Source organism: Manacus candei, unplaced genomic scaffold (genome assembly GCF_025592945.1).
Source record: "Manacus candei isolate 608988 ecotype Guabito, Panama unplaced genomic scaffold, ASM2559294v1 h1tg000036l, whole genome shotgun sequence".
In the NCBI taxonomy this organism is placed as follows: domain Eukaryota; kingdom Metazoa; phylum Chordata; class Aves; order Passeriformes; family Pipridae; genus Manacus; species Manacus candei.
Window position 1 is genome coordinate 1581437 of NW_026138084.1, and position 14603 is coordinate 1596039.

Below are 14603 nucleotides of genomic sequence, written 5' to 3' on the forward strand. Positions count from 1 at the left end.
CAGAAAAGGTCATCTTGGAAATTTAGTTCCTGAAAATATTATCTTTAGGCCTCAAATTCTTAATTTCTTATGAGATTAATTTCAGGCAATAGATGTTGAATAGGTTGAAAGGTTTTTAAATGATACACTGATGGAATAATTCATAGTATTTACATACAACATATTCTATAGCCAGCAGAAAGTGGAAAGGTTGTGATTATGGATACATCTGCAAATGAAATTTTCCTCTTCACAATGCCATCTTTCTACACTTGAGTGATATTTAATATCAGTAACAGGTGGAAAACCTGATTGCAAAACACAGACTGATTCTCTCAAAAATTTTATACTTGTTAATACCAGGGCTAATGAAGACCTGCTGTATGTAAATGCCCCTTATGCTCTTACACTTTAGGACATTCAGCCTTGACTCCATCAACAGAGACTTCTTTTTTCAGTGGGACAAGTAAACATGACACCTGATAAGGAGACCTCGAGCTGCTACTGCCAATGTTATTAATTAGAGTTCTTCCTATTTTAGTGAACGTGGCACTTCAAGTCACGAGGAAACAATGACTAGAACAATAATCAGAAGAAGTTAAACTTTGACAAAAACCGGTTTCTTAAATTGATGTCTCACATTCTTCAGCATAAGGAATTTTTCTGATCCAAAAAAAAACCCCCAAAAAATGAGTAAATTTTAGAGAAAATGTTTAAGAAATAGGTACTACTTGGGGGATTACCTTCACCACACATTGTGCCTAAACTAAGAGATGATGGTGGGAGCACAGGATACCAACTGATTGTTTCCTTCCACTGAGCAGTTCTACTGCCTTTCTTAGTACAGACTGTAAAAAGAAGTGAGCCAAACTCTTCTTTCTCCTCTTGGGAAGCCAGACCTTCATGTTTCAGAATATGAACTGTCTCCTCTCTGCATGATGCATTGCCTGTGACTTGCCCTACAGACACCAGGATATTGAGGAAGTCAGACCTAAGCCTTTGGCATAAGTTATGTATAAAATGACCTTCTGCAAAATATCTTCTTCTCTCATGCCTTCAATGTTCTATGGATGAGGCTCGATGTTTCTGGTGCTGTGATTCTACTCTGTGCCAGAAATTCAGAAAAGAATTTGAGAGAAGTATATTTTAAGCTGCTCTTTGTAACTTAGGCAGATCCTGGAGGATCAGTCTCAGCTCTCCTGTAGATAGGAAAGGAACAGAGATGAGAGAGAGAGTAGGAACTATTAGAAATGTCCTGACTCATCTGAATAACAAATAATTCTTCATGCCTCTGCTTTAAACATCACATTAAAACAATTTCACTGCTTCAAAGTTTCAAGGAAATTTTCCTATTGGTAGGAATCTGCCTATTTTGTCTTCTGTGCCTGCATCCTAACACCCAAATTGGTGCCACCCGTGCCTGAAAGAGTGCAGCAGCAATTCCTAGCTGTCCCCTCTTACCCTCCCACATACCCATTGTCAGGCTTCTGAAATCTCTGCCAGCAGAGTCAGGATCCACCTGCTGTTCTTCTTTCCTCTGGCACATCTTTGCACACCTAAATGTGCTGTTTGCCTTTTTATTCTGAATTTCTTCCATCACTGATTTTTTCTGTTCACCTTTAAGAAGTCATTGAAGAAAAAAAAATTGATCAGCAGGTATGAAATTATGCATAATCTGGTACTTTTGTATCTTCTCCATTTGCCTTTCCAGTGGACTGGAGTCTACAATAACACAGTCCCTCTTTTAGCTGGGAAAGACAAAGAAGGACTGGCACATGGCTGTACCTTTTAGTAAGGGAATGCCATAAAATGTGACAGTATTCTCTTTTTGGCTCTTGAAACAATGAGATGTTGCTTTTGGTGGGCATAGAGAGGTGGTGTTTTACAACAATTTAGTTTCCTGCTCTATCAGCTGAGTTCCAATTTCAGGAATTTGACCCAATTTCAGGTTATAAATCTACAGGTATTGGCTTGAGGTCAACTAAGTGATGATTGGGTTGATGATTGTGAATCAACGGCTGATGAGTCACAGATGCAAAGAAATTATTTTAGTAAGAGGATTTTTTTCAGTACTAAAGTACTGCAACATACTTAAAAACAATGACAAAATGAACATATTTCTGGTTCAAAATAAAATGGCAAAAAACGAAGCAGTAAAAAAAAAAAATCTTTGGATACTTTTCAACACTGCACAGAAATGCAACTTGGCTGGAACATCTGCAGTATCACATCATCTGCTCTGCGGGAACCTTGTTGAAGGCAATTAATTTTTAATTAGCAATGTGCCAGCAGACGGCTCAGGAAAGGATTGTTTGCTGAGTTAGTCCAGGTTGTCATATGTAATTTATGTGGCAGAGCAGTTGCAGTAGCACAGTGTCTGTAGGAATATCCTAGGGCTGCTTCAGGGAACTTAACACACACTACTTGAAGTCTTGTTCCAGTGCTTAAATGCTGACAGTGCTAAAATATAGCAAAATACTGAACATGATAGGGCATGTTTGATAAGAGCTGATCAATATTATTCAGACAATTACTTTACTGCCATTCAGCTTCAGGCAAAGAGACTTCAATAAAGGAAATATTCCGGAAATATGGGACTTCTTTTTTTAATTTTGAAGCAATACATTGATGTTACACTTTATTTCAAAGACATGTCAAAAATAAAAAATGCGATTGAGTTGAAATTTTTTGGGGGTAATACGTATTTCTTATTATTTTGCATTGGAGTGGGAAAGGTAAATCATCTTCCTTATAGGTTGACCTGTGTTTTGGAGCTTTTCTCCTGTTTCAGGTCTAAACCTGAACCAAACCACTCCCTCATTCACATCTTAGGATGGCATTTCTTAGGGTAACTTGTTGTTGTTCCTTCTAAGGTATTTTAAAATGACATTTGCCAGACTGTGCAGCGTTGCTGCCACCCCTCCCTGAACATGAGTATTGCACAGGTCACCATGTTTGGGAGGGACCTGCACTGGACCTTGAATATTAAACATTGTCTATAGGTGATCATACTGAGCTGTTGAATCAGGGCAGGAGAAATTAATTGCAAAATATTTACACTTCCATGTTTATTTACTTTAGCTATTGATGATTAGTTTCATCTATAAGCTGGAAAATATATATTTATTTTTTAATTACCGTACTACAGGCTCAGCCTAAAGCCTGAAACCCAAGTCAGGTTGTGTGAAATTCCAGGATTTATCCAGCTTGGCTAGGTGGGCTGTTTGTACAGAAGTGCACTGGAGCACTGCTTAGGGCTTGTGGGAGATGCTTCTTCCTGTCAGGTTCACTCTTTTCCACACGGGGGGTGGATTTAAAGTTAAATTTTTTAAACTTTGTGAATCCCCAGCAGTCTTCCCAGATAAACCTGGAGTGTACAGTGCACAAAGTAACGCCCACTTTCTTATGCAGCAAGAAAGAATGTCTGGGATGAGATAAAGGACTTTAGGTGCCTGCAGAGAGCATCTATAATCCGAATTATATTCTGACGTTGTTCACTGAGTACCTTTATTGGTACAAATTCTGAAATCTTGATATAGTTGAAAATACGTCCAGAGGATCTGAGCACAAACTCTTCTCAGAGTTCACTCCTTTTCCAGGTTGTAACACCTCTCAATAATTATGAGTTAGATGTGCTGATGACACTTATATCTGCATGAAGACTGCAAATTCAGTTTCTGATCTGGAAAGATGATTGACTACAACTGTTAGTGGGAAGACAGTTTTGTGGTGGTGTGTATCTGGTTCTTCTGAGGTGTCTAATTGGTATTTTTTTATTTGGTGCCATTTGTAAGTAACATTAAAACATCATTCCATAGGTGTGTTCTGGTTTAGTGCTGTCATTTATAGATGCTTCCAAGGTCTTGATTCAGTTGCAGAGGTGACTGCTCACTTGGAAGTTGTGCATAACCTCACTATTGGGGGTTCTGTCCAAGTGCTGGCTCTCTGTAAAACCCATGTTTAGGAAGCTCAAGATACTGAAAGATAAAATATACATAGCAAAGAAAATATGGATCTCAGACTGACAGCAAGGGACAAGAAAAGGCCCCCAAAGAGCAACATCAATAGATGAAAAAGTGATTTTTGCTGCTCCCTTCAATTCTAAATTCAGGATCTCAACCATTGTGTGGCACAGGCAATAAATTAAGTAGAGAGATATCTACAATGATAATGGTTAAACCTTTCTAAATAGAAGCCCAACAATCAGTTGTTGCTTTACTTAAAGTTATCTACAAAAAATAAATCTTCTTTTTTCTCCTTGCAGAAAACTGATTAGGCACAAATCAGACAGCCAATTGCTTTGTGACTGAAGTCCATTCTGTAACAGAATAGCTAAAGGCATCTTATATGTTCACAAATTGCTCTGTGATTTGAGGCTTTTGATCCAAAATATTGTGTCAGATTGTTATCACTAATGAAATCCTTATTGTATTTATTTGCTTTTGTGTAGCTATTTACCCATGAAGAGTCCAACTTTGTGAAGTCATTGTGTAAAGGCTTGTGCAGATTTTGCTCACATCAAATCTAAACTGAACTTTTTAAATCTGGAGAGGATTGTTTTTCCTTCCTCCCCTCAATTATACTGTCACAGGGTTCTGAATTGCAGAAACAACACAGAAAATAACAGAGTTACAATAAGGAGAAGAAATGGAGCCAAAGCCAAGGTTTTTAATTTCCAAAGCTGTATCACATACTTTTGCTGTCATTAATCACTTGTGTGAACATTGCATTGATCTCTCTATTACCTGTGTTGGTATTTCCATGCTGTGTGTTTGTGTCTTCAAAGTACGGACCAGGTAGAAATCCTAGAACAGGACAAATTAATATGAGCTCTGGAAGTAACCAAAGAGGCTTGGATAGAGTGATTATTCCTCTGGGAATATCTATGTACATCTGGGCCAGGTGTTTTAGCATCCTATCAGAATCCTGTGGGAACATGGCTTTTCTTGGAGTTTGTTTTCTCATGTTACTCTAGATATAAATTCCCCTATCTCTATTAATTTCAATTTACAATCTAAATAAATGTAGCCTTAGAACATTTGGTATTTCACAGCACCAAGTAGAAACATCTGATTTCCACTCCCACCCCTGTACTGTCTGCATAGAGTTGTAAAGTTTTCCTTGGGCGTGTGGAGACAAACCTGAATAAAGCAGAACTTGAACTGCTTTGTTAAGGCACAGCATTTGCTTTGTGGGGCCTGAAAGGAATGGCCAGGAAACTTGTGGTGAGTGAGCTGGGGGCAACACTCCTAAAGCTTTCTGCAGAACTGATGCTCCATTATGAGGAGCAGACAAGGCAGAAGGAATCTGCCTGGACATAACTGGAATGCTTGATGTGTGATACTGCAGGTCCTTCTATGAATATGTACTAATGTTTTAGGTAGTGTACTGATGTTTTAGGAGTAGTTATTGTTTTTACTAGTAACAACCTTCTGATACTGCTGGTTATTGGTCTCCTGCCTTACAGTTCCAAGGTTGCTGTCATCCCACCCCTGAGCTGAGCTCTGATTGCAGGTCACATGCAGGTCTCCCAACATGCTGGAAAAGCAGGCATGAATTCATGATGAGCAGCATGACATACATCAGTTAGTGAGTGAACTGAGACATAGCCTGTAATCCAGAGAATTTTTTTTCATTGCTATAGAGAAGACTCCACCAAAATAATAATTAAAAAAAAAAATCCCAGGGTTATCAAACCATTCTAAAATTTGTGAAGTTTTCTGTTGCAAATAAGGTGCTGCATTTCATTGAAGTGTTCACAAAGATTAGCAGCTAACAATTACTTCCATGAACACTTCAATTGGTGGGAGACTGAATGGGAATCAGTGCAAGAATACAGCAGTGGATAAGACACTTGACAACAGGAATTAAACTTTTCAAATACTGAACAAATCATCACTGATTAAACACCTTTTTCATCTGCCTATAGACTGTCCTTTGCAGCAGGACCCTTCAATTTGGTATCTTTAGTCTATTTGAAGAAGACTGGTCTCTCCCCTGTATTGGATCATCAGTCAAATATTTACTGCCCCTTAGCTTGCCTCCATTTTTAGAATTACTCACAGGAACGAAATGAGAATTCAGTTTTAGCTTTGATGTTTAAATATCTCCTGTTGAGCCTGCTAAGCCTGGCTGGAATACAGAAAAACAGTGTCTGTTTTGATCCCTGCTGAAAACTAAAGGAAGAAAGGGGGAGAAAAATAAAACAACAAAAAGACCCTCAAAGCTGAGTTTGATTTGTGCAAAGCCAGGTTGGAAAAAATTGATCTATTCCATCCTCAATTAATGAATACCAGCTGCATTAAAAACAAAGACAAGCCACAAAAAGCCCCACCCAGAATCAAGCCCAGCACTGGTAATGATATCTCTGGGAAGGATGCTTTAAAAACAAAATCAGAATTCTGCAGTTTTATCAACTCTGGCAGTCTTTCATTTCACAATATAGGTTTGACTGGTATGAAGAAGAAATGGAAGAGCCTCATCCTGCACCTGTTAGGTGTAAGAGTTTAAGTGAGAGAGAGTTGACAGAGAATGTAGGGTGAGGCCCCAGCGCCCACGCCTGTGACATACATAACTTACAAGCAAAATTCTAAAAACTTAAACCACAGCAGGAGCTTCAATGATAAACACTCTGAGGCTACATGTACAAGCAAGGTATGATCCAGCTCTAGGTTCCAAAGTCAGCTCAAGTTAATATAAAATCTATCCATGAGAATCTTTCCGTTGTCTTCCATTAAGTGCTGGCAAACGGATTTCCTAGCAGGGTGAAAAGTCCATGGGGATGTAGAGGAAGAGGGAGAGAATTCACATGGAAGAGCAGGCTGTCTCTGGGACAGCGTTCTCCAGCATGCCTAAATGGAATCCCAGATTTAGGAGACTGTGTTCCGAAGTGCATCTCCTGGAGTTGCAGAGCAAAGCCTTGGTGATCATACCTGCAACTTAGTGTGGATCCAAGGGAAGATTTGAACCTGGAACCTGCCTCTGGTCCTGCCATTTGCCAAGGAGAATCTGCAGAGATGAAGAACAGAAGAGATATTTAGTTTGGGTTGAGATGAGAAACTACTACAAAAATAAAAGGGTGTGCGGGGTTTAACAGGTAAAAAACCTCTTTCTTTGAGACGTTTTATTTAACCTGAAACAAAACCATTTGCATGCATAGGAGGAAGTATCCTCCTATTCTTGCTTCTCTTTTAGACTTATTTTGCTTGAATTTTAAGCCAAACCCTGGTTAGAAGTGCCCACACGGGCGGCTCTTCTGCATTTTCCTCCTAGTGTAACTGGAAAGCGCCCACATTGTTTCCACACTTTCCAAATGTTCCCCTTAGGTTTCTTTTTTATCCCGTCTGTCCCTCAACCCCTCCCCCTCCTCCTCCCCCCCCCCCCCCCCCCCAGTCCTTTCCAGCTGAAATCGGTGTCATCTGTTGTGGCGGGTTCCTTTTTTTAACCCGCCAGGCCTGCGCTAGACCCCCCATCCCATACCATCCCATCCCACCCCATCCCATCGCTCCCCCGGTGCGGCGGGGGCCGGGCCGGGCGGGCCCTGCGGTGCCGCAGGTGCGGGGCGGGCGCTCCCTCACGGCCACCCCGCACCCCCCCCGCCTCATGCGGGACAGCCCCGGCTCCGGGGAGAGAGGAGCGGCGCTGGGAACCGCCCTCAGGACCGGGAACCACCCGCAGGGCTGGGAACTGCCGGGAGCTCGGCCCTGGCTGGGGATGCTCGGCTGGTGATGCTGGTGGCGGAGGAGGAGGAAGAGGAGGAGGGGGGAGCTGGCGGGACAGCCTGAGGTGGGCGGAGGGGGGAGGCGGGTGTTATACCATCGCTCCGGGGAAGGGCTGAGCATTTGCGAATCCCGGCTGCAGCCAGAGTGGGGAGCATCCTACCCCCGCCGGGCCGGGCAGGGCGAGCTTCCCTCGGTATCCTAACGCCGTCCGCCTTCTCCCCGCCTTCCCCTGCCCGCCCGTGCCTCCCCGTGTCTCCCGTGCGGCGCAGCGGAGAGCGGTACTCGGGGCGATCCGCGGGGAGCGCAGCGCTGAGCCACCGCCGGCCCCTGTCCCCGCCGCGCAGGCACGGGCAGAGCCCTGGGTGAGTAGTCCCGGAGCTTCCCTGCTCCTCCAGACAGGCCAGAACCGGCCAGGCCCCCTCCTCCACATCCCCGTCTGCTTCTGCTCTCAGTTGGGTGCCCGCAAGGCGCAGATCATCTCTGTCCTCTGGTAGGTTGGTCAAGCTGGGATCCTTGCCTGGGGAGGGATTTTTGAAAGGCTTCACTATCCTCTCCTAAGTTATCTGTCTCAACTTGGAAATCAACTCCTTCTCTTCTATATAAGCTTCTCTTTCCCCCCCCATCTTTTCCTTTTTTGCCTGCTTTACAACTTTTCCAGCTTCCTTCACTTGCACCTGCCAATTTACATGGGTGCCAATGACATGCTGAGAGACTTTAGTCATTGAAGATTAGTACCAGCAAGTGTCTCAAAACATCTGTGTGTTTTCCTTTTGTTCTCCCCAAGGCTGAAAAGACATGACAGCTGAAAAGACTATTCCTATAATTAATGGCAAGCCAGAAGATGCTTTGGACCCGGAAGCCTCAAGCACCAACCTTGTCCACAGCAACGATAAGAAAGTTCATGAAAGAGGTCACTGGAACAATAAAGTTGAATTTGTGCTTTCTGTGGCAGGGGAGATTATTGGGTTGGGAAACGTATGGAGATTCCCATATCTTTGCTACAAGAATGGAGGAGGTAAGATGGCATCATATGTTGATTTACTGCTCACCCTAAACGTGGGAAATAAACAGTTAAGGACACTTTGCAGTGATTTATTACGCTAGGAAGAGATACGAGCTCAAGATTTCAGCATATGTGCAGAGAGGGAAGTGTAAAACATCTGACAACTAGGAAAAAAAATCATATTTCTCTTTCTTTTTCTAGAAACACTGTGTGGGTTACTTTTACGAGTTGCTTTTACGTTAGTAAATTGCTGTATTTTTTTTCAAGAGATATTTAATATAGAAGAAGCCAGTGTTCCCTTAGAGTAATACGGTCTGTGTTTTCTTCTACATGGCAATCAGACCCAAGCATACTTCAATAAGTTTGTTTGACACAGGAAAGAATGTAACAGTTTATTTTTCAAGCAGAATACTTTGGAGAAGATGCATGTTTTTTTTCTGATAATGCCACAAAGACGAAATTCTTCATCATGTAGAAATTTTTGTTACTCAGTGTACTTGTTTTCTTCCTCAGTGCTTCCCCAGTTCCTACAGTAAGGTAGGGGCAGATGTCAAAACTGATGGTTGCTCAAAGAAGAGAGCAAACCCTAATAAATTTAAAATATGAATGTTATTTGAGAGAGAAAAGAGCAGACTTAACTTGTACAGAAGTAAGACCACGTGGCATGTACTGGTCATAGTTAAGTACAAACTGTGTAAGATATATGATAGTTGAGAATAAGCACATCATCTGTGACTTATGAAGCAACGAAGAAAGAAAAGTAAATTAAAAACTCAGTTTAGAATTCTGTGGACTGGGTTCAACGTTCTCCCTGCTTAAGGCAGCGTGAGTGTAACCACACGGGCTGGGAGGAAAATTGTACGTCAGTGGCTGAGATGCAAAGATCTGTCCCATGAGGGGTTTCCTTGCTAACAACACTGCACCAAATTTATTTTCCCTGTTCCTCCTTGTCCGAATTCAGGCATGGTTTTGGCCCATTTTGTCTGCTGTTTCTCTAAGACTAATAGTGCTGTGGAAGACATGTTTGTTTGCAGTGCCTTTCTCTGTATATCTGTACTTGGGCAAAACTAAGATAGCAGGAGTTCACCTCTTTCCAGAATGATGTTACCAAATACTGCTGTTAGTACATAAATGTTAATATGCTGGATATGATGTACAGGACAGTTTCTCGTTGATTGTCAAAGTGTTCCCAGAGAACTTTTGGAAGAGGAAAAAATAGAAATGTATCTTTGGTGTGTCATTTTCTTGTCCACACAGTCACCTTTCCATGTCCATTTGTAGGCATGTGCTACCTTGTCCAAACGTGATGCTATCATTTTTTAAAGGCTCTAACATTAGGTAGGAAGAATTCTAATCATGGTTTAGGGTTATTTGATATTGAATCACTACTCTATTCCTTAAGAATAGAATTAGTGTGTGTGATCTAATTGGTCATGTCCTGGCACCTCTGGGAATTTGCCATTGACCAGTTTTATTCAATGAAGGCTTGGTCTGTGACCTGTGGGTTTGTAATTCTCCAGAGTGCCCTGGTGGAATTTGACCAGAGTTTGTTTTCAGTGTTTACATCTGATGCACCAAACTGCTTAGTGTGTGCTAAGTGAAGACAATGGTAAAATACATGAGGTAGCCATGAAATAACTTGCTAGATACAGAACAAACCTAGATGCTCTAGTATGGAACTTGGGAGCTCTGACCTCCCTCTGGCACTTCCTCTGAGTCATGACAGGCTGTGTAAGCATAAGCTTCTATAATTTTAGGTTGTTCTTGTAGATATTTATTTGGAGATTTTAGGAAAATTAATTTCTTTTTATTAGAATTCGATATGTCTTGGAATATGATCTTTTTACAAGCTGGGAAACCTGACTTTCATGATGTATACCTGCGGTAGAACAGTGTTGGAAAAACAGTCAAAGCAAATACTTTGGATTTCAACAAGTTGCCACGTTAAACTCACTGTGATTGTGAGCTGGATGTGATACTGGCCAGCAGTTCACCTGGCCTATACAGATCTTGTTCAAAATAATATGCACAGTAAATTCTGTTTTAGCTGTAAGGATTCCAGTCTTTGTGAAATCCTCATGGATTGCTTGAGAGGCAGATGAGATTCAGCTATAGGAAAATTTCCCAGTTGAGGGAAGAGACTATTAGTGAAGAGATCTCTGGTGCTGTGCTGGCTCTGAAGAAACAAACTGGAAGTAAAAGCAACTGGTTTTAGTTGTCTGAACTTTCTAATCAAGGTGACTAAAGCACAGTTGTGTTTGAGTTTTGATGTGGTTCATAAGCTATAGTGGAGTTTGCTGGGGGCATCTGACAGAGTTGCTGATGCTTTGTTATTTCCCTAGAATTTCACATTAATGTTTCTAGCTGATCAGGCAAAATCCTGCTTTCCTGCTCTTATAAGTAGTTCTAAAGTCTGTTCCTTTTCCATAACCTTTATCATGAGGCTTATGTAAATAATATACAAAGGACTTCTTGGATTTAGTTTCTTCATTCCTTCTTTCCGGGGAAAAGCAAGGAAGAGAAGGTAGCGTAGACTGATGTGGCTGATGATCAGTGCAGAACTTTGTGGCTGAGCAAGACTGTAATCTTTTCAGTGTTTGAGAGACACATGAGCAGACTTTAGTCTATGCTGAGGAACTTTGATCTGGCCTTTTTTACTCCAAGGCATTGGCTTACAGGTCAACTTTTTGATATTTGGGGCCAGGAGTAAACGCTTCCTGCACTGTCAGCTTGATGCCTGAGAGAGCTAAATGATCCTTCCTTTACTAGGAGAATTCTCACTCAGTTGTCAAGGAACTGCATTCGTTATAACCAACACCCACTCAATATTCCCTTGTAGGCGCTTTCCTCATCCCATATGTGGTTTTTTTCATTTGCTGTGGAATACCAGTATTTTTCCTGGAGACGGCCTTGGGACAGTTCACTAGTGAAGGAGGCATTACATGCTGGAGGAAAGTTTGCCCTCTGTTTGAAGGTAACAAACACTTCTATGTTCTACTGCGAAAGAGTGCGTTGACCTTGAAGCAAAATGAAATAAATTGTATCAAAATTGAAGTTAAGATATATTTAAAATAGTAAGCATTTGTTTTTAAATTACCTGAAAAGCAGGAGTTTTCTCTCATGTCTCACTTATTTATTTTTTTTTTCTCTAGGCATTGGCTATGCTACCCAAGTGATAGAGGCACACCTAAATGTATATTACATCATTATTTTAGCATGGGCTATATTCTATTTGTTTAACTGCTTTACTACAGAACTTCCCTGGGCTACCTGTGGGCATGAATGGAATACAGGTATGAACTCAGTGGAGATTATCCCTATACAAAAACTTTCCAAATAATTGATTAATACATTAAAATGCCATGAGCAAAACTGTTCTTGTAGAAAAGTCACTGCAAATGGGCCAATCACACCCCATGATAAAGGAAACCTGGAGTGAACACTTACTCATACCTTTTTGGTTTAGGTCATTGTGTAAGCATTTGCTTCTGTAGAATATATTGCAGAAGAAGAAGATTTTGGATTTTTTTAATTCTGTAAGATATTCTGGCTAAATCCCAAGACTCTCATTTGCAATCATACCTATTCTCCCTAAATTCAGCGAGTGAATTCTGCTGCAGAGACGGACCTGATGACAGGTTGCAATCTTGCTCTTTCACTCTAATGAAATCAGGAGGCATTTGAATGGAGAGCAAAATATTAGATGTGGATCTTTGGATTTGCTCTTTCAAATGCCAGATGTTGAGGGAAAATGTTCATCAAGCTCCTTCTGGAAATTTAGTTACATACATAATTCTTACAGCATGCAAAGTAGCCTCCTGCATGAACGATGAGGTGTGTGTTTGTGAGGCTTTGCAGCACAGGGCTCTTCATCTGTCTCCCTTCACTGATATTTTTATGTGTAATTCTCTGCTTATTGCATTTCTGGATCACAAACACCTATGGGGAGGATTTCCTATCAGTGCCCTTATTTCCATGATTCCTGAAGTTTGTATTTATTCCTTATATCGCTCTCCTATTTCAAACCACGTACCAATTGTACTGCCTTTCATGTTTTTCTGTTAAATGGCCATTATCATGGCCTTTGAGCACACCTAAAACTGCCTGAAATCTTACAGTTAATGTTAGGGAACTAGTCTTGGGCCCAATGGATGTGGAAGGCTTTGGTATCAGTTGTGGCAACCCAGCAGAGGAGCTTGGCCAGTGTTGTTGGCTGTTCAAATACCACACGTCAACTCAGCAGTGCTGAGCTGCTTTGGCCTCCCTTCTCTGTGCTGGAGATGATAACAATAAAAAGCCAGAGGAATTATTCACTTGCCATACTAGGGCAAAGTGGAAGCTTGTTGCTGACCATGTTCCATAAGTTGTTTGTTGCCATAAACCACTGAACTTGGAATATGCTGTAATTCCCAAACCATTGCCTCAGTTTCTCAACATGTCTTTCTGCCTGAGGGGTTTTATTGGCCCTTGCCATTGAAATGTGCCTTTGGGAAGTGTTACAGGAGAGTGGTCATGGATATTTTTCTGGGATAGGCCTGTGGTCTGGTGGTCAAAACACAGTGTTACACGTGCAGCAAATGTATTGTAGAATGGTGGCTTCACAAGGTGCACGGAGAAGAAAAAAATGTACTTGCACTCGATACAACAAACACTTTTTTTTTGTTCTTTTATAGAAAACTGTGTGGAATTTCAAAAACTTAACATGAGCAACTGCAGTCAAGTCTCTTTACAAAATGCCACTTCTCCAGTGATGGAATTTTGGGAGTAAGTGCACATGAACTTAATGTTTGATCAGACTATTCATTATCTTCCAATAACTCGATTGTTTACACTTTATTAGATACCCTGTAACCCTATTATGGCACTTAGTGATGTGAGTTCCTTTGGGAATTTTCTTATACAGCCAAAGAGAGTCAGGATGAGGGTTTTTAACTCTTTTTTTTTTTTAGAGGAGGGGTTCTTTTTAACTCTTTTTTTTCTACGAGGAAAGGAATTCCATATCCTGAAAGAACACAGAACAAAGTGTGCCACTTGCTCGGGAGCTTGGCTCCTGCTGCTGGAGGAAAGAGCCTCAAACCCATACTAATGAGGAGGCAGAGGTGGAAAAAAAGAGGAGGATTTAAAATATTTTTGTAATTTTTTTGTTTTTCCCCAAATGTTTCTTAAGAGTTTGAGAGTTGCATCTTCATCCTTGTTTCAACTATCTAATACTCTGTCTTCTGCATCTCATTATATTTTAAAGCACTATGTAAGTGTTAGTTATTCAACTGGAATAATGGGAGAGTTTAACTCTCTCATGTCTCCTGGATTCTGATTTCTAGTTAGACTGTTAGAAGAAAAGTATATCTTTGCAAAGCATGGTCTGCTTTTGTGGTGGCATATTTTTTTTCTCACTATAAATATTTAATCAATGCAGTTCAGTAGCATATTTGTTTCTTGCAGGGCACAGTGTGTGTTCAGACAGTCATAGAAATGGAATTTTACTTTTAATACTCAATGATCTCACAATTTAACGTGTCTCACACAATTCTGGGTAACTAGGATTTCTTGAGGACCTATTAATTTTATTATTAAGACAGAGCCTTAATCTAAGGCTGTATGTTTAGAGCTCTGTTTTATGTTCAGGACAGCAACAGCTACACTTTGAAAGAACCATGAATTAAGAGTGCCCTTGAAGGGGGAACTGTACATTGACACAATTACCTTGAATATGGGCATGTGCTATTGTCTCTCTCTGAACCTTTTTGTCTTGCTACATCAGTTAATTTAGCCTTCATGGGCAGTAAGTGTTGCTTTAGTAAATAATACTGTTTTATTTAAAAATAAAATAAACCCCCCCCAAAACTAAATTAAACCTGAACAATATGAAAGATGCATAAACTCCCTGGGTAAAATTGTAA

The 14603-nt window shown here is 40.9% G+C and overlaps 1 protein-coding gene and 1 long non-coding RNA gene across 4 annotated transcripts in view; one reads left to right on the top strand and one right to left on the bottom strand.

Annotated features, from left to right (window-relative positions):
• Window positions 1-4729: 4729 nt before the first annotated feature.
• Window positions 4730-7849, bottom strand: LOC127473561 (uncharacterized). Its single transcript, XR_007905496.1, has 3 exons — window positions 7795-7849; window positions 6912-6987; window positions 4730-4784 (listed from the first exon to the last, which is right to left on the bottom strand). It is a non-coding gene; the product is annotated as an uncharacterized LOC127473561 (long non-coding RNA).
• The window catches only part of LOC127473538 (sodium- and chloride-dependent GABA transporter 3), a 96020-nt gene continuing 89099 nt past the window's right edge, over window positions 7683-14603 (top strand). Inside the window, exons 1-5 of one of the 3 annotated variants that reach the window (XM_051793286.1) lie at window positions 7683-7764; window positions 8485-8715; window positions 11543-11677; window positions 11856-11996; window positions 13377-13467. In XM_051793286.1, the coding sequence (XP_051649246.1) occupies window positions 8496-8715; window positions 11543-11677; window positions 11856-11996; window positions 13377-13467 (587 nt within the window). In that variant the 5' untranslated portion in view covers window positions 7683-7764; window positions 8485-8495. The other 2 variants (XM_051793285.1, XM_051793287.1) reach the window with 2 other exon arrangements.